The sequence below is a fragment of the Erinaceus europaeus genome, chromosome 2 (assembly GCF_950295315.1).
Source record: "Erinaceus europaeus chromosome 2, mEriEur2.1, whole genome shotgun sequence".
Lineage (NCBI taxonomy): Eukaryota > Metazoa > Chordata > Mammalia > Eulipotyphla > Erinaceidae > Erinaceus > Erinaceus europaeus.
This window is the reverse complement of record NC_080163.1, coordinates 74,997,133-75,017,964: the sequence shown is the minus strand read 5'-3', so window position 1 is coordinate 75,017,964 and position 20,832 is coordinate 74,997,133. Positions and strand designations below refer to the sequence as shown.

At 39.2% G+C, this 20,832-nt stretch overlaps 1 protein-coding gene across 8 annotated transcripts in view; it reads left to right on the top strand.

Moving 5' to 3' along the window:
* The window catches only part of RBPMS (RNA binding protein, mRNA processing factor), a 191,999-nt gene that overhangs the window by 102,505 nt on the left and 68,662 nt on the right, over nt 1–20,832 (top strand). For all 8 annotated transcript variants that reach the window (XR_009547539.1, XR_009547530.1, XR_009547525.1 and 5 more), the window contains exon 5: nt 16,188–16,338. Coding sequence is in view for 5 of the 8 variants with exons in the window: in XM_060183088.1 (XP_060039071.1) it covers nt 16,188–16,338 (151 nt within the window). In the remaining 3 variants the exon portion in view is untranslated. The remainder of the gene's footprint in view (nt 1–16,187; nt 16,339–20,832) is intronic.

The following is a 20,832-nucleotide window of genomic DNA, read 5'->3' as shown; positions in this document are numbered from 1 at the left end:
TCTTTTTTTTAATAATTCATTTTATTTATTTGCCTCCAGGGTTATTGCTGGGGCTCAGTGCCTGCACCACAAATCCACTGCTCCTGGAGGCTATTTTTTCCCTTTTGTTGCCCTTGTTGTTGTTGTTATTGTTGTTGTTATATCTGTAGTTGTTGTTGGACAGGACAGAGAGAAAATAGAAGGGGGGGGAGAGGAAGATAGACACCTGCAGACCTGCTTCACTGCTTGTAAGGCGACACCCCTCCCCCCATAGGTGGGGCCCCAGAGGCTGCAACTGGGATCCTTATGCCGGTCCTTGCTGTTTGAGCCATATATGCTTAACCTGCTGCACTACTGCTGGCCCCCTATTTTTGTAATTTCTTTTGTTTTCTATTTTTCCTCAGTTTCAATTTCTCTAAGAGAAAGTCATGATCTGGACTTTCAGAGATAAACCATATATATAGTTTAGACATCATTTACTTGTCATATTAATAGAGGTAGTTTGTACCTTTCCTTTCTTGAGTCTGTCACTTTAATCTCTGAACTTAGTTATCAAAGTTCTGTAAGTTTCATCAGTGTCCTGTAAAACAACAGACATTAGACTTCATGGGCCAACATTAAACAGATGTGGACCATGAATTATTTGTTTGTTCCACATCTCTTCAAGATCTCTTCAGGGCCAATATTTCAACCAAATCAACACTGTTGCCTAACTACTTCCTTTTAAGCTTCAGTGCCAGCTCTGAGTGCATTCATTCTGCAGGTTATAGGAGTAAGAGGCTGCCATACAGCTAGAAGCTTTCCTTCTGGAAAGGGAAGAGAGGTATAATTAAGGTACATTCATTATCTCAACAGCGAGAATTGAAGCAGTTTGAGGGCTAAACAATGAAAGGCAGTGCTAGAAGCACCCACCACATTTGGTATTTGCATGTTACAACTACCAAGATGCCTTTGTTTCTATCAGACCAGTTGACCTCTGTTTGTTTTTAAAGTCCTTGAAGTAAAAAATGTGAACATCAGCATCTCTGAAGGAAAGAATAGTATCTGTACTCGGGCCTATGATTCTTTCCGTGTAGTACTATTTCAAAGGTTCACTGTAAAATATTGCTGTAGTGGGAAGCTGACTGTGCCTGCAGTTGAGATATCCTTGTGGAACATTGCCAGGAACCAAGTCTTTCAATCATCCTTTTCAGGACAGCTCGAAACATAGTAGCACAAGTTCAAACAGTCAATGCTCTCCCAACCCTTTGGAAAATAAACTCTGTTTGACTCCGATTATGTTGACATGTTAAAGATTGAGTTTATAGCTTCTTCAAAGGCCTTGTCATGACTTTATAGTCATCCTATACAAAGCAGATTCTCCTTGGGCATAGTTATGTACACAGGGGAATATCAGTAAGTTTGTTTTAATGAAAAGACAATATATTTTAGCTGGTTTAGATGGTCAAGTCAAATAGAGGCCCAGACTCTTAACAGAGCTGATGCAGCTTGTAGTTACCAGCCAGATGCCCAAGAGTTACTAACATAGTGGGAATCTAAAGATATGGGCAAGTGGTGAGGCATTTCTTGTTAAGGAAATCAAATGGCATAAGAAATTATTCTGAAACCTCAGTGGCTTAGGTCTGCTACTGCTTTCCCCTTTGTTGTAGTATCAGAGCTGGGTCTTGTATACTTTTCTTTTATAAGTGGTAGACCAAAAAGCTCAAAGGAGAAGAAATCCCTATTAATCCATCCTTCCACTTAATTGAAGGCATCTAGGAAACTGCCTCTCTCTTTTTTTTTTTTTTTTTTTTTTGCCTCCAGGGTTATTGCTGGGGCTCAGTGCCTGCGCTATGAATCCACTGCTCCTGGAGGCCATTTTTTCCTCCTTCCCTCTCGACTTCTGGCTGTCTCTACCCAGTAAATAAAGACAATAAAAAATTGGGGGGGCTGGGTGGTGGTGCACCTGTTTGAGCGCACATATCACAGTGCACAAGGACTCAGGTTCAACTCTCCAGTCCCCACCTGCAGGAGGAAAGCTTTATGAGTGGTGAAGCAGGTTTGCAGGTGTCTCTCTGTCTCTCTCCTCTCTATCTCCCCTCCTCTCAATTTCTGTCTGTCTCTATCCAATAAATAAAGATAATTAAAAAAAATAATTTTAAAAGCTTAAAAATTTTTGAGGGACAGGTGAAGATGATACAACTGGTTTGAGAACACACATTATCATGCTCAGGGATCCAGGTTCAAATCTCTGGTCCCCACCTGCAGGGGGCAGGGATCACTGCACAAGTGGTTGAAGCATCTCTGTAGGTATTTACTGCCCCCTCCCCCATCCTCTCTCTATTTCTCTCTGTCCTATACAACAAAGATAGCGGCAACAAAAGGAAAAAAATGGCCTCCAGGAGCAGTGGATTCGTAGTGCAGGCAGGGAGCCCCAGCAATAACCCTGGGGGCAAAAACGGAAAACTTCTAGAGAACTAGTTTCCTAGTTGTCTTCAATTAAGTGGAAGGATCTTCACCAATGCCATCTTTTGCTCGATTTTTCTAGTCCTTCTGGAATTAGAGTGATGGGGTAGAAGTAATGTCTTCCTCATATTTTAGTTGAGAAAGTATTATAGTTTGTTCAGATAAATGAGACTGAAGCCAAGGATAACTATTTTTAGGTAATGGGTTACACATGAGAAAATAATGTTCAAATCCTTTTTTTCCAAATCTTGGATTACTAGTGAGTGATGATAATTAATTTTTTTGTGGGGGCAATTCTTTTTTTGTTTTGTTTATTATTGGATAGAGACAGAGAAACTAAGAGGAGAGGAGATAGAGGAGACAGAGGGAAAGAGCCCTGCTTCTCAGAGCCACCACTTGTGAAGCTTTTCCCCTACATGTGGGGACCAGGGGCTTGAACCTAGGTCCTTATGTACTGTAATGTGTGCACTTAACGAGGTGCACTACCACCTGGCCTCATAATAGATTTTTTTCTTTTTTTTAATATTTTATTTATTAATGAGAAAGGAGGAGAGAGAGAAAGAACCAGACATCACTCTGGTACATGTGCTGCCAGGGATTAAACTCAGGACCTCATGCTTAAGAGTCCAATGCTTTATCCATTGTGCCACCTCCCCAACCAGGTGATAGATTTCTTTTATCATAACCAAACTGGATCTGCTTTGTCAGTGATACCTGAACTGTCTAAAAGTTATTCCAGAAGAGAAATTATGTAGCTTTGAAATTAAGGGTAATTCTCAACTTTCTAGGATAGACATGAATACCTAAGTCTTTGTCACTACGGTTTTCAAAACTGTAGATTTTATTGTTTTAGGAATATCTAGTTTGGTAACAAATCATACACATTTTAAACTTTGAAATTTAGAAAGCATAGAAACTCAGTGCTTGTGGTCTGGGAGGTGGCGCAGTAGGTAAAGCATCGGACACTTAAGCATGAGGTCCTGAGTTCAATCCCTGGCAGCACATGTACCAGAGTGATGTCTGGTTCTTTCTCTCCTCCTGTCTTTCTTATGAATAAATAAATTCTTTAAAAAGAAAGAAAGAAAGAAAGAAAGAAAGAAACTCAGTGCATATCAGAAGGCTTAGACAGTGGATCAAGAGATTATACCTGCACTCAACCTAACTTCAACCCAAATGACCACATATACCCATAGCGAACCCTTGAGGGAAGGGTATTCCCTCTTGCTACCCTTTCTTCCCGTCTTGATTTAAAAAGCAAAAACAAAACCTGTACCCTTGTGTGGGTTCACAGCGCTGTGTAACCTTTTCGTTCTGGTGGATTGGGGGTGTGAGTAGAGTGTGGCCATAACATCATCCCCAGGGAGCCAGGGCGCTTTCATTTATTTGTTAATGAGAAAGATAGAAAGAAAGAAAGAACCCAGACATCACTCTGGTACACGTGCTTGCTGGGGATTGAATTTGAGACCTCATGCTTGAGAGTCCAATGCTTTTTATTCATTGCACCACCTCCCAGACCACAGCGCTTTCTTTCTTAAGTTATAATTTAGATATATTGTCAATGGCAAGGGACACATACTTCTTAAATGATTCTGCCTTGGCAAGAAAGACAATGAAACATAAACCAGATTATTCTAAAGGTAAATCCAGGACAAACTCTTTGAGGTGGTTGGATTAAGAAAAGAACAGGGTGTAATTGGTCTGATAGTCTCTCAAAAGGCAATGGCCCAAACAGCACAGGCAGTTGTATTAACAGTCTTGGTGTTTCTGTGAGCAATGCCCATATTTAGGAAAAGTATGAAATACGATTTACTTCAGACGGATTCTTCTTACTTGCTCATTCCTAGCTGGAATCCACATCTACCTAATTTTCAGCATAGTGCAAGCTGAACAACAGCCTCCATTGTTATCAGGAAATAATGCAGGCTTTGTTAAATAAAAAATAACCTGAAAGGAATGTAATGTACATGCAAGCGTATACTCATATAATCACAGGAATCAAAACACTGATTTTTGGATTTTCAGAATTAACTGAATATAGATGGATTCCTAGTCTTGATTTTTTTTTTTTCCTTCACTTATGTTGGGAATACCATTAGTATTTTCGATTGACTAGTCTTATGGGACTGTTTCTGTCCATCATTTTTTGTGTGGTTCTTTTATTGTAGGACTTCCTTAACTCCTGTCCACTGAATGCCAATATGGTAACAAGGCCAAAACTCATGTTTCCAAATTTTCTTTCTTTCTTTCTTTCTTTCTTTCTTTCTTTCTTTCTTTCTTTCTTTCTTTCTTTCTTTCTTTCTTTCTTTCTTTCTTTCTTTCTTTTTTTACCAGAGCATTGTTCTGCTCTGGTTTATGGTGGTGCAGGGGATTGAACCTGGGACTTTGGAGCCTCCGGCATGGGAGTCTGTTTGCATAACCATAATGCTATTTACCCCTGTCCGTTTCCAAATATTCTTAAGGATATGGGGTGAAGGATAGAGCTGATGAAAACGAGGAGGCCAGGAGGTTCCTGGATTGATTACTATGACTCTCTAGATAATGCCTTACCTTAGCATTGACATCAGTCAACCTGAACCAGTGGTTCTGTGATCTCTCCTCACAGGTAGTTTTGCTTTTCAGATATTTTTGGCACAAGTTCTCAATTGCTGGATGATGACATGTCTATAAATGTTAGACAAATCTACTCATTCGTTTCCAGAGATAACATTGAGCTGGGAGAAACATATGGAATTGAGTCCCATCCCCGTCCCTGCCCCCCACACACATTTTTTCTGACTTTTCTATGTATAGAGAGAGCCTGCAGCTCTTCCTATAAATTCCCTCTGCATCCTTTTTTAATGAAGGTGGACCATCCATTCCACCTAGCAGATTATTCATATTTTCTATTTGCCCCACCACGGAGTTACTTTAATCCTCCAAATGAATATAACAATTGCTTTCAGATTCTGGGGAAAATGTGCAGATCTTACCAAGAATCTATTTATAGTCTTAACAGTTTTGTTTTGTTTTAATTTTTTTTATTTATTTATTTATCTTCCCTTTTGTTGCCCTTGTTTTTTACTGTTGTTATTAATGTTGTCGTTTGGTAGGACAGAGAAATGGAGAGAGGAGGGGGGAAGAAAGATAGACACCTGCAGACCTTCTTCACCACTTGTGAAGTGGTGCAAAGCACAAGGACCAGCTTAAGGATCCCGGTTCAAGCCCCCGGCTCCCCACTTGCAGGGGGGCTCAAACTGGGGTCCTTACACTAGTCCTTGCACAACTGCACTACCAAATCTGCCCGTTTTTATCCCCCTTCCTGTAGAAGAGAAAGCTGACAGTCCTGGGGACTCAGAATATATTTTGACCACTCTGAGACCTCACAATATCTTTAAACTCTGTTTACCTCCTAGTTTCTAATAAGAATGATATTTAACTTCTGAAAGGTAAAACTTCATCCTCTTTTATGTGTTGAAAGAGTTGTGGCCCTTGGTTATTTCTTTTTGTGGTTTCAAAATAAAATTCTTTTTGTAACTTCTTTTTTTTCAGTTTTTTTTTTATTGTTTTAGTTATTGTCATTGATGTCATTGTTGTTGGATAGGACAGAGAGATATGGAGAGAGGAGGGGAAGACAGAGAGGAAGAGAGAAAGATAGACACCTGCAGTCCTGCTTCACCACCTGTGAAGTAACTCCCCTACAGGTGGAGAACCAGGGACTCATACCAGGATCCTTATGCCAGCCAGCTCTTGAACTTTGCGCCACCTGCACTTAACCCACTGCGCTACCGCCCAACTCCCTGTAACTTGTTTTAAAACATAATAGTATATAGTTGGAATGCTGATTCACCTATAGAGGGGATGGCATGCATGTGTGAGACCTTAAGAAAAATGGGTCTGGTATCTTACTCTCTTTCATTGAAAGGGAAAATAACTAAAACAGGGGCAGGGAGATTTAATCAAAGACTTCCATTCCTAACCACTGATCTACTAGGATGGTGAAAATAAAGATAATGACAAGTATTAGACAAGAGTACCTTTTGCACTATATAGTAATGAGTGTTATAATCATTTCTTATAAGTCCATTTATTTGAACTGTTAGAATAAATCAGTGATTCCTAGAGACAATATCCCTAAATTGAAACTAAGAACTTGAATTGTAACTAGTAGTCATGTCTGCTGGACTTTTTTTTTTTTAACCAGAGCATTGTTCAGTTCTGACGGGGGGGGGGGGGGAGTTTGAATATTAAATTTGGTATTTTGGAGCCTCAGGCGTAAGAATCTCTTTGTATAACCATTATGCTATCTACCCACTACCCTGTTGGGAGCTTTCTGCTTAAAGACATGGAGCTCCCGCATGGAGAAAGAGGCTCTGAGTTTATTAGAATTAGCCAGGAGGCTTAGAATATTAATTTCAACCCCATAAAATTAATGCTACTCTTCTAGTTTTAGTCTATCAGCAGAAAGCCATAATTTTATCTGGTTTGATGTTTATTCCTCAGGTCAGTTACATTATTGGTTCAGAATGGAATGTACTTGAAGTGCTAGGAGATTCTGGTAAGAAGTGAATTATAGCTGAAAAAAGCGACTTGACTCTATCTTTCAATGGAGAGCAGACATCGCATAAGGCTGAATGAATGACTAGAATTGTCACTTACTCTCAGAGCTTCATATAGTTGACCTGAATGGGATAATGTTCTTAGATACTATTAAAAAAAGCATGCACCCCTTTTGTCTATTTTATTAACTCATCCACACACACTAATTCATAAAACTAATTCATATAAGTCATTCTGGTATATATTACTTTTAATATGGAATTCAAAATTCCCCAAATTTACACCTACACACTCTCACAGTCATTTGTCTACATCTATTTAGCTAGGTGAAAAACACAAATTTGTTTCCATTGTATCAGCTCCAATCCTGTTGGGTTAATTCTAACCTTCACTTTCCATATTTGTAATTGAAATTCTGCTTAATAAGAAAATGTCCAGTAAAGAAACATATTTATAAACATATTTTATAAAACACCTATAAATACAGCTCAATAGTTGTAGTTTTTCTTTAGCCTAAAAGTACATACCGTGCATGCGTTCGTGTATGCATATGTAACATGGGGGACCAGGTTGAGTCACGTTTGGTATAGCACAGCTGTTATAATGTGCAAAGATCTGGGTTCAAGGCCCTGGGGTGAGTTGTGGGGGTGAGTTTCACTAGCAGTGAAGCAGTGTTGCAGGTGTCTCTCTATTCCTCTCTGTTTAATATGTTAAAAACAAAAACAAAAAGCCCAGCACACCACATATGTGGTACCAGGGATAAAGTCTGGTGCCTCTCTCATAATGTCCCTGCGTCCATGCTCCCAGAGGGATAAAGAATAGGAATGCTATCAAGGGAGGGGATGGGATATGGAGTTGTGGTCGCGGGAATTGCATGGAGTTGTACCCCTCTTATCCTATGGTTTTTGTCAGTGTTTCCATTTTATAAATAAAAACTTACCAAAAAAATCTGGTGCCTCAGATTATACCTGCTGCATCCTACCACTGAGCTAGGATTAGTTAAATTGGAGTATTTAACATTTTGCCACATTTAAAATATATATATATATATATATATGATTCAATATTGTATCATAGTATGATACTCTTTAGTGATCAGGGAAATAGTTTAGCTGGGAGAGCCCAGAACTTGCAAGCATGATACTCCTGGTTCATTCCCTAGTGCCACTTGTATTGGAGTTGTGCTGTGACTTCTCTCATATGAATTAAAATAAATATTTTATGGTACCTTGGCTTCATGCCTATATAATTGCACTGCTTGTGGCAGGTGCCTGCCCGCCTTTCTTTCCTTTCTCCCCTTCCTTTTCTCTCCTTCCTTTTCAATCTTAGATACAGAGGAAGAGGGAGAGAAGGAAAGAGGGAATAATCACCATATTATAGCTGCAGTGTTTATTAGGTTCTCCTGTATGGTATTAAGGGTTTGAACCCTAGTCCTCATGCTTGGTAAAATATGTACTCTACCTGGTGGGCTATCTTACCTGACACTGAAATAAAGCACATCTTTAAAAATAATATTGTTTTTGTGTTTTAGTATTAAAAGCCAAAGACATCTTTTCTTAAAATCTATAAAGACATTCCCATGATTTAAAAAATATATATTTATTTATTCCCTTTTGTTGCCCTTGTTTTTTTATTGTAGTTATTATTGTTGTTGTTATTGATGTTGTCATTGTTGGATAGGACAGAGAGAAATGGAGAGGAGAGGGGAAGACAGAGGGGGAGAGAAAGGCACCTGCAGACCTACTTCACTGACTGTGATGTGACATCCATGCAGGTGGGGATCCGGGGACTCGAACCAGGATCCTTACTCTGGTCCTTGCATTTTGTGCCACTTGCGCTTAACCCACTGCACTACTGCCCGACTCCCTCCCATGATTTTTTTAAATCACACCTAATAACCTGACAACTACTAGATATCACATTATTAGTGTTCAGGTTTCTTCCTTTTCCTCCCCCCACAATGTGTCTTTTACATCTGTTTTACTCAGGTGGACCATACATTCATTGCATATGAGGGTAGACATCCTAAGGATATTTTAATCGCTCTAAAATATGATCTGTATTTTTGTTATTCAATTAATAAAATGGTTACTAGTATTTTATCACCACTGATGTTGGATTAGCACAAGTACTGATGACACTACTGAAGAACAGTTGATAGGACGGGAGGATAGCATAATGGTTATCCAAAGACAATTTCATGCCTGAAGCTCTCTGGTCCCAGGTTCAGTTCCCCCACACCACCATAATTAAGCTGGAGTTGAGCAGTCTTCTGGTTTAAAATAAAGTGGAGTGGAGTGGTTAGCATAACAGTTATGCAAAGAGACTTTCATACCCGATACTCCAAAGTTCCAGGTTCAAGCCCTTGCACCACCATAAGCCAGAGCTGAGCAGTGATCTGGTAAAAAAATATATATTAAAAAAAAAAAGGTTGATAGAATGGCATACCTTTATAGTCAAGTAATCCAGTCTAATTTTATGATCTCTGGCTCATGATTTGTAACTGATAGATCATTCTAATACTGGCCTTTGTGCCTAAGAAGCTACAGAAACAGGAAAAGCCACTGAAGATCTGTGATTTGACAAATGTACTGAGTTAATAGCTTCTCCATTTTGTCTTCCAGAAAGTCACTAAAAGAAATGATTCATATATAGTGACTTTCTGATTTCCTATAAGCTTGGAACTTCTAGAGTTAGTAATTTCCTTTCTTCTTGCCCATTTCCTTGTGCTTTATTATTTACTAACTCATCTCTTACCTTTTAGTAATATAATGACATAATAAAGTTCTACTTCTTAATTATATTAAGTAGAAAACAAATTTGCATTGAAGTTGCCAAAGAATTTAGAAAATTATTACTGATGCTCAGTGACTGCAGGACAAATCCACTGCTCCTAGCAGCATTTTCCCTCCTAGTTTTATTTGATAGGACTGAAAGAAATTGAGAGAGGAAGGAGAGAGAAAGAGAGACACTTGCAGACATTTTTCTTCACTTGTGAAGCGAGCCCCAGGTAGGTGGGGAGTAAGGGCTTGAAATCAGGTCCTTGCACATGTTAATATGTACACTCAACACAGTGCTTCACCACCGGCCCCCAGAAAATTATCTTTTTTTTTTTTATTTAAGAAAGGATTAATTAACAAAACCATAACACTCCACTCCCCATCCCCACCCCTTCTTTGTTACTTTAGCTACATTCTATGAGTGAGCTTACCCAGTATTTATTCTCCTCGCTTATTTCACATAGAATGATTCCTTCAAGTTCAATCCTCCTCAATTTTTTTTTTTATTTAAGAAAGGATTAATTAACAAAACCATAAGGTAGGAGGGATACAACTCCACACAATTCCCACCACCCAATCTCCATAACCCACCCCCTCCCCTAATAGCTTTCCCATTCTCTATCCCTCTGGGAGCATGGACCCAGGGTCATTGAGGGTTGCAGAAGGTAGAAGGTCTGGCTTCTGTAATTGCTTCCCCACTGAACATGGGCGTTGACTGGTCGGTCCATACTCCCAGTCTGCCTCTCTCTTTCCCTAGTAGGGTGTGTCTCTGGGGAAGCTGAGCTCCAGGACACATTGGTGGGGTCTTCAATCCAGGGAAGCCTGGCCAGCATCCTGGTGGCATCAGGAACCTGGTGATTGAAAAGAGAGTTAACATAAAAAGCCAAACAAATTGTTGGGCAGTCATGGACCCAAAGCTTGGAATAGTGGAGAGGAAGTGTTAGGGGGCTACTCACTGCAAACTCTAGTGTACTTCTGCTTTCAGGTATATATTTTGCAGTAGTTTATGGATACGTGTGAACATAAGCTGTCTCTCACAAAAACTGGTGTATATCTAGGTTATGGGACTTTGTTAGGATTGGGAGACGCATACGGGAAAGTGGGCCCTATCCAAGGGTTCCAGGACTGGGGGACGTAGGGGCTCTATAGTGGAGATGTGAGGTTCCTGCTGTCTTAGGGTTCAAAAAGACAATCGATAGTTAATGTTATCATCACATTATTTGGTGATTGGGTTAACTTTGAAAAGTCCTTTTGTTATGGTTTGCTGTACAATATCCAGTATCTTGTATATAGCTGTGCTATTGGAGAAAATTATCTTTTTAAAAACCATTTTTATTGACTGAAAATATTTAGCTATATTTACAATTAAAATAAGGAGAATATATGGGTAAAAAATTTCCCTCAGCTGATTCCTAAATACACTAACTTGGAGTTTATAGTTTCAGTATGTTTGGAGTGTATTTGAATTTTATTTAGGTATTTTTAATTTTACTCTGCGACTGTTGAGATTGACTTATAAGGAATTATAGTGCTGAAACATAGCAGGAAGAACAAAGCCTAAGTAAAATTTTCCTATGACTTGAGTAGCCTGCAGTGAGGGGAGAGAAAGGGTAGAAGGTTAAGGCTAGTGGTGGAGATGTTTCTCTGTGTGCACCCACAGAAAATGATTCAGAAAAAATATGGGGGGCAGGTGGTGGCAAACCTGGTTAAGTGCACACATTATAGTGCATAAGGACGCAGGTTCAAGCCGCTGGACCCCACCTGCAGGGGGAAAGCTTCATGATTGGTAGAGAAGGGCTGTAGGTGTCTCTCTGTCTCTTCCCCTCTATCTCCCATTCCCCTCTCAATTTCTCTGTATCTGTATCCAATTATAAAAATAAATAAAAACTATTTTAAAAAGAAAAGAATGGGAGTCAGGCGGTAGCGCAGTGGGTTAAGTGCACGTGGCACAAAGCGCAAGGACCGGCTAAGGATCCGGGTTCAAGCCCCTGGCTCCCCACCTACAGGGGCATCACTTCACAGGTGGTGAAGCAGGTCTGTAGGTGTCTTTCTCTCCTTCTCTCTGTCTTCCCCTCCTCTCTCCATTTCTCTCTGTCCTATCCAACAACGACGACAACAATAATAACTACAACAATAAAACAACTAGGGCAACAAAAGGGAATAAATAAATATTTAAAAAAAAAAGAAAAGAATGAGGCACTATAGCCCAATAAGAAAATCTGTTAAGGACATTAACTTGTTCTTCATTGGCTGCCATAATAGAATATCATAGACTGATAAATTCAAACAAATAATTTAATTCTCTCAGTTCTGAAGGTTTCAAAGGTCCAAGTTAGCCACAGAATCCCTACCTGGCCAGGACTTTTCTTCCTTGTAGAGAGGGCTGCCTTCTCACTATGTGCTTCATGACTTTCTCCTGGTGTATGCTTTAAGGAAGATTTCTAGTAGAGGAAGATTTTTAGTAGAGGGCACTAATGCCACCATAGGGTCCCACCCCCCCATTCCTTCATTTAAACCTATCATCTCTCTAAGGACCCACCTCCAAATACCATCACATTTGGGGATAAGGCTTCAACATAGGAAATTTGGGACCATGACACTTTTTTAAATTAATTAGTTAATTTATTATTGGGTAGAGACAGAGAAATTGAGGGGGAAGATAGAGATGGTGAGAGACAGAGAGACACCTGCTGCCCTGCTTCACTGCTTGTGAAGCTTTCCGCCTGCAAGTGGGGACGAGGTGTTTGAACCGGGTCTTTGCATAATGTAATGTGTGCGCTTAACCAGGTGTGCCACCGCTTGGCCCCTATGTATATATTTCTAAGTATCCTGGTACACTTCAATATAACAGGCTACTGAAAATGCATCATTTGTCAACAGTGTCCTTTTTATTTATCTTATTAGATTTATTCATTATGACAAAGGATGAAGAGATGGTACGGGAAGTGGCACAGTGATAAGGCTTTGGTCTCTCAAGCATGAGGTCCTGAGTTTGATCCCTGGCAACACATGTGCCAGAGTGATGTCTGGTTCTTTCTCTCTCCTCCTATCTTCCTCATTAATAAATAAATAAAGTATTTTTAAAAAGGGATGAAGAGAAGGAACCAGAGCATCTTTCTGGCATATGTGATGCCAGGGATTGAACATGGAACTTCTTGCCTCAGGGTCCAGTGCCACATCTACTGTGCCAGCTCCCCAGTGGCAACAGTGTCCTTATCTTGGCAGAGTCAGAATATCGCTCTGATATATATATATATATATATATATATATATATATATATATATTATATATATATTTATTTATATTATATATATATATTTGGGGGCAAGAAATTACCAAGGTTTTCCAAATGTGTGTTTCCGAATATGCATGGTTCTCAAAATTGATAACCATAGTGATATCTGGAAACTTTATTTTCATGTCACCATGTATATAATATATAACATCATTTATGTTGAAAAGAAAAAGGATTCTTTTCAGTTTAAAAGTTCTGATGGGAAGTAAATGAAAAGTTGACTTTAAAAGGCACAGGTTCCCTCTTAGACTTGGCAGCAGTAGCATTTAATGTGAAGTCACTGTGACCAGAGAATAATTTTATTAGACTTTAATTAAAAGCATGAGGTATGTTTTGTTCATATAGCTTCATCTATTCTTCCTCTCCTCTTCTTTTTCTTCTATATTCTCCCACCATTGACTCTCTGTGCTGCCTCTTCATAGTCTTTTAACATTTAAAAGGTCTCTCTCTGGCTTCTCCAAACCCTATGGATAGAGCTTAGCTGAGGAGGATATTGATTACCAAATATGGTATTGCTGCTAAAGATGTTAGAAGAATGTGGCTTGTATTCTAAGCCTCCAGCCTCTGAATAAGCTGCCAAGCAAATTAGGTCATTTAAACTTCTGATGTTTTTTTTTTTTTCTTTCTTTCTTTCTTTTTTTTTTTTTTTAATAAGGAACTGGAACTTTGATTTGGAACATGATGGTGGTGTTATTTTTGTTCACATAGAAGAATGGGGTGGGAAGAGGAGGGGGAGCCTCTGGTATGATCCAACAGGCCCTAGGCATTAAGAAGCAAACGTGGTGTGTGGAGCCCCCCTGACTGGATCACCCCATGGCACACTGAGGTGTGGAATTCCTTCAGATGGGTAACCTCACTGTTAAGAGACTGAAAGGCCAGAAGACCACACACTGGGCCCAGAGTACCTTTATGTGCTTTTATGTTATCCAGCCTGGGCCAAAGTGCTGCTACCTACTATGGGATCAGCTTTAGTTCCTGTTGAGAGGCTGGTTGAGTTTAGTGCTAGGGTTCACCTTGAAATTAATGGCGGGTTATGATTATATGTGGCTGAAGGGGTGTGACATGAGATAGCTCCTTTTTTTTTTTCTTTTGTAGCTTACCTTTTGAAGACTTGCCCAGCAAAAACTACAGTGCTTTAGGTCCATATTTGGAAATATTTATTCTGTTGTGATAGTAGCTTTGATAGAGTGAAATGCTCTTAAGTGGAAGCTGATGGAAGCTAATAGCTTAAGAATATCACTCTGATATATATATATATATATATATATATATATATATATATATACACACATATATATACATATATATATATCAACCATACATAAAATATATATAAAAATATTTGTTTTTTGGTGTTTTTTTTTTTTTCCTTTTTGGCAAGAAATTACCAAGGTTTTCCAAATTAAAGCAAAAACTGAGATCAGTTAAAAGCACAATTTCAATGCGGGTGGGGGGAGGTTGGTGTAGATAGCATAATGGTTATGCAAAGAGACTCTCATGCCTGAGGCTCTGAAGTTCCAAGTTTAACCCCAGGCACCCACATAAACCAGAGCTGAGCAGTGCTCTGGTAAAAAAAAAAAGAATTTCACGTAACTTACAACTCCTTTTTTTCCCTTTCCATTTTGGTTTTGATTTTGGTTAAAGCTACATTAGTAGATTCCTCTTTTTCCTGCCCATCCCTATCCTTGTATGCCATCTTCAGTTGTTTTCTTCTGAAAGAATGGATAAGTCACACTCATAAAAAAAAAATTCCACCCATTTCAGGGTGTCTGTGGGTCAGGGCTCTGTGGCTTTTGTTGGACATGGCTTTCCCTCCCCTTTCCTCTATTTCCCATATAACTGTTGCTATCCAGTAGAGCCTTTTCCTCTCATCATTAGGACAGAGTATGGAGTTATTTGTTCTGGTCTGCAGTGTCAGAAATTCTTACAAATTTCTTGTGTGATTGCTCTTAATTTTCGTCAAGCTATTAATGAGAGAAAAGGGGACTTGCGACCTTACGGGCTCACATGTGTATCAAATGGCAATCCATGTTCATAGGGTTCTTATTTTCAGAAGTTCAGTTCTCTTCCAGATTATATTGTACTGACAAACATGGTATCTGACTCTGTTTAGTATGCATGAATATCCCATGACACTATTGCTGGGGACAAGAATTCGTGGCATTGGACATTGATATCATGAGATTGGTTATTCATTGTGCCTGGCAGCCAGACATTCTTGAACAGGAAACTTTCAAAATAGACTTTTTTTTTTACCCTAGATCTATTATCTTACAGTGTTTATTTTATTGGGTATGGTTTGTTTTAGAAAAACTGCAATAATAGGGCAACTGGAAATTCTTTCTGGTACATAAACTGTTACCTTTATCTGTCTTGCTTTTAATAAGCAAGCTATAATAATAAAAATCGGGACTTCAAGGCATTCAGTATTCATGTGCTAACTAGAATTAGATGATACTAATTAAATTGAAATTTTACAAGTAGCTCCATTCTCAGACTATGTCACTCTTTGGAAGCTTTCTAGTTAAACAGGGATGATAGCAGTATGTCTGAGCTTTAGCACCAAATACTCAAGAAACTACACAAAAATTATTTAATGCAGTAAGGGCAGCTAGAGTGTCTTCTCTTCATCTCTTTCTCTTCCTGTTTGAAAATGTGTGGCAGTTGAGACAGCATAATGGTTATACAAAGACATTCTTGCTCGAGTCTCCAAATACCCCGTTCCACCATGAGCTGGAGCTGAACATTGCTATGATCTCCATCACAATCTCTCCTTAAAATAAAACAAATAAAAATATTTATTAAAAAAAAAATGAAAAGACAGTGATGTGAGTTTTCCACACTATATATATATGCGATAAATGACATTAAAGATGATTACTTTTATGTCATCTGACTTGAAGCTTGACTGTGAAAGGATTAGTTGAGGTAAAAACCATGTGGTTTTTGTTTGTCTACATTAATTAAGCCAGCTAAATAGTCATTACTTTCTAGGCTGGCCTTCATGTGTTTTGTGTAAGTAGTGAGAGCTCTTGCTGACCTTTATCTTTCTTTTCCTGACAGGTCAAGGTTAGTGGTGTATTTATTTTGTCACCATTCTGGATTGACTAAGGAAATGAAAACATCTTCCATTTGTTCTTTATTTCCAAAGGGCATCCGCTTCGATCCTGAAATTCCGCAAACACTACGACTAGAGTTTGCTAAGGCAAACACGAAGATGGCCAAGAACAAACTAGTAGGGACGCCAAACCCCAGTACTCCTCTGCCCAACACTGTACCTCAGTTCATTGCCAGAGAGCCATGTAAGTTTATCTACTTTTCATGGGTGGGGAAGGCTAAGAATTAGTCCTGTACTACATAGGAGACTAAGCCACAGTTATTTTCCATTTCTATGATGAGATTATCTGTTGTTGTTATATTAATTCCAAATGCAATAATCCTGTGTGTGATTAGCTATCCTGAAAGTTGGTTCAGCTTGAGCAGAACCATAAGTATAAAATATTGTTTACTGGAGAGTAGATTTCTTTAATGTGCTAATCTTAGTCCCCTGTTTGCCTGAGAGTGTAAACCTTTCTTTATCCCTCCCATCTTTAGATGACAGGTGAGCTCTTCCATACCATGTCTGTCTATTTCACTGGAGAAAATGAGTGCCGTGCCTTTGGATAATACAGATATCATGTGGAAAAAATAAAAAGCAGACTTTAAGTTAGTTCTACTTTTTTAAAAACAGTTTGACCACAAAATTCAGGGAAGTGTAAGCTCACACAGTAAAGCCATACATATAGTGGAACAATCAGTTCAAACTAATATAACAGTTACCTTACTAACACTACTAAAGCTTATGGAAGCTTGGGACTTCCTGTTTTTAAACTGATTGGGTAAGGACATTAGTGCGTAATGTCTAAACACATTTGTACCCTCAACTAATGAATTTGTCTTTTTGATATTCTAAGCTATAATTTCTGCCTTTGATTAGAAAAGTTGTCATCATTTTCTTTCACATGCTCAGTCAGTTGTAGATAGGAGGCATGAAAGAGACCAACTTTTCCTTGTATGGGATGACCATGACATGGCATACAAGGAATCCCAGTGGACTTGTTATTTTTTTAATTTATATATTTATTTATTCCCTTTTGTTGTCCTTATTGTTTTATTGTTGTAGCTATTATTGTTGTTGTTGTTGATGTCGTTGTTGTTGGATAGGACAGAGCGAAATGGAGAGAGGAGGGAAGACAGCGGGAGAGAAAGACATCTGCAGACCTGCTTCACTGCCTGTGAAGTGACTCCCCTGCAGGTGGGGAGCCGGGGGCTCTAACCAGGAATCCTTATACCCTTCCTGAAAGTGGGAGGGGGGGGCGGTTGGCTTGAAATGGGATCCTTGTGCTGGTCCTGTGCGCTTAATCTGGCTTGCTACCGACTAGACTTTTTTTTTTTTTTTATTAAGATAGAGGGGCAGACATGGAGAGAGTCTTAGAGATACCAAACACTGCTTCAACACTCCTGAAACTTCCCTTGCCCAGGATTTCCATTGTGATGAATGGCCAGGGACTTGAACCTGAGTCCTTAAATATTATAATGTCTGGGTGGGCTGTCTCCTTGCCCCCTCCCACTTTTGTTTTGTTTTGTTTTTGTTTTAATTGTGCGAGTCTCTGAGACCAAAGCACTCCTATTTGTGACATTCTGTTTTTTGTCTGTTTCTGTGAGTACTAGGCTCAAATTTAGGGCCTCAAACATGCAAGGCATGTGCTCTTTGCTCTAAGATCTTGCTTATGTTCAATAAATATTTTATAATAGTAAGAAAAATTAATGTTTGATCTTGGCTATTTGCAGACTTTCTTAGTGTGGCTCTCTGAAAACTCTTGATTAAAGCATCAGAAAGAGTCTTTGTAGGATAGCCATCATAAACTAGAGTAATAATAACTCTTGCATTTCTGGTGAGTTTATATGCTTCAGATTTCAGAATAGTTTTAAAAATTTGATTTATTCAGGAAGTGTAATGCTGCTGATTTTTTTATCCAGTTTGTTTTCGTTTTAATCTTAATTTACTAATGAGAGAGAACCACACATGGCATACGTGATGCTGGAGACTGACGTGGTACCTCATGTTTGAGAGTATAAGGTTCTATCCACTGCACTACTTCCCAGGCTGCAAATTCTTTGAATCCTTTTTTTTTTAAAGTTTTTAAAAAACTTTATTTATTTACTTAGCTTTATTTTTCTGTGATAAAAATTCAGAGGGAGGAAGGGAGAGAGCGAGAGAGAGATGGAGAGAGAGAAGACACCTACAATACTGCTTCACAGCTCATGAAGTTACCCCACCTACTGGTGGTAGCTGGATGCTTGAACCCAGTCCTTGAGCATGATAACATGTATGCTCAATCAAGTACCACCCAACCCCCTTCAATTTTTTTTTTTTGGTTTGTTTGTTTTTTGTAGCATTATTTTATTTTTTAAAAAAATCTATTTATTTATTTTCCCTTTTGTTGCCCTTGTTTGTTTATTGTTGTAATTGATGTCATCGTTGTTAGATAGGACAGAGAGAAATGGAGAGAGGAGGGCAAGACAGAGAGGGAGAGAAAGATAGACACCTGCAGGTGGGGAGCTGGGGGCTCGAACTGGGGTGCTTACGCTGGTCTTTGGGCTTTGCACCATGTGCGCTTAACCCACTATGCTACCCGACTCCCAGTTCTTCAGTTATTAACTGGACCCTTTTCTTTCCGGAAACTCAAAACGTGTTTTATTTTATTTTTTCTTCGTTTTTAATTTTTTTTTTTTTTTGTTATCTTTATTTATTGGATAGAGACAGCCAGAAATCGAGAGGGTAGGGGAGATAGAGAGAGAAAGAGAAAGAGAGAAACCTGCAGCCCTGCTTCAACACTTGCAAAGCTTTCCCTCTGCAGGTGGGGACCGGGGCCTCGAACCTGGGTCCTTGAGCATTGTAACATGTGCGCTTAACCAGGTGCGCCACCACCTGGTCCCAAAACATGTTTTAAACATGTTTTAAATCTGTGAAGTAGGCAACTGGATTGATAAGAGTAGATCACCGCAAGGTATAACAGATAACCAAGGTATAACCAGATAACTGGATATCCTCAAGTGCATGCAGTTAGAAGACAGCTTAGAGAAGAGCTCAAAACACTGCTTTGCCCACCCTCCTTTCCTGAGGTGGCCAGATAGTTTCCATGACAGAAAAAAAAAAAACTTGCCAGGTTGCTTAGGGCAAAACAAACTTCAAAAAAAAAAAAAAAAGAAGAAGAAAGAAATCCAAACAGCAGTCTATTCTTGAGAAAATAAAAGTTAGCATGTTTTTCTTAATAAAGCCCTTATTTATGAAATAGGGGCCTTGGTGAATAACAATTTTGTTATGACTCAGACCAAGCTTATCATCCATTATAATTCCCTCTGGGAACTGTGCTTCTCTATCATAAATGCAGAATCACTGTTTTCCTGTAATGCACTACAGACTAAGAATGTTGGGTGGTTCTGTACTGGGAAAATCTAGTTGCATTGTATCTATAGTTGATAATCATGGTGGTGTGTTCACTTATCTGTTGGAATAGACAATGAGGGAATCTTAAAATTTGGAAGATTTAAGGGTTGGAAAAGTTGTTGACTTGGGACCAGGAGGTGGCACATGTTGTTAAGCACACACTACAGTGCACAAGGATCTGGGCTCAAGCCCCTAGTCCTCACCTGCAGGGGGAAAGCTTCATGAGTGGTGAAATACAGCTTCAGGTGTCTCTCTGTCTTTTTCCTTCTCTATCTCCTCCATCCCTCACTATTTCTCTATCCAATAATAAATAAATATTAAGAAGAAGAAAAGTTGTTGACTTCAGTTGTAGATCACAAGTGCTGAGATTTTAATAAAAGCTTTTTTTTTTGTTGATGTTCTTATATGTTGGTGTCTGAGAAATGGCTACCATTGCCATCACTAGAGGAAGAATGCATTAAAATAGATAGGAAATGTGCACCTCTTCTGCTGAACTTAAATGACCACCGATGTGTTTGACACTGCAGAAGAATGGCCCCTGCATGCAACATGGGTTTGAGCTCCAACACTCCACGGAAGTATCATGCACCAGAGGTGGCAATGGGAGCTCCAGTGATGTGATCTCTCCCTCTCTCTCCCTATCTCTCTCTCTCTCTCCCTCCCCCCCTCCCCCTCTCTCCCCCTCTTTCCCCCTCTCCCTCCTCTTCCCTCCCTCTCTCTCTCTGGGTGTGTGTGTGTGTGTGTGTGTCTCTCTCTGTCTGTCTGTTGGTCTGAAGTAAAAACATAAAAAAGCCTAGAAGTAGTGAAACTACACATGCACAAGACCTATGGGCCACAACACAAATTGAAGATACTGATCTTCAGTCAGACCTGTCATTTGCAAGTGGCTTAGTAGAAATTGTCTTACAAATTAGGAGAAAAGGAAGAAGGTAATTCAAATACAATCACAGGAAATGGTATGTGTGCCTAGTATTTTCTTAATCTAAGGTTCTCTCCTACTCCCTAGTTTGCACAAAGGAAGAACAATACTGTTGAAAAAGCAGCAAATAGTGGTCCAGAAGGTGGTGCAGTGGTAAAGCTTTGGACTCACAAGCATGAGGTCCTGAGTTCAATCCCTAGCAGCACATGTGCTAGAGTGATGTCTGGTTCTTTCTCTCTCCTGTCTTTCTCATAAATAAATTAAAAAAAAAAAAAAAAGAAAGAAAAAGCAGCAAATAGAAGGTGTCCTGGATGGGTTTGCTCATCTGCTATGGCAACAATAATTGTTTCTGGGGTTGCGAGGATGAATGAAATGTATTAACCTGTA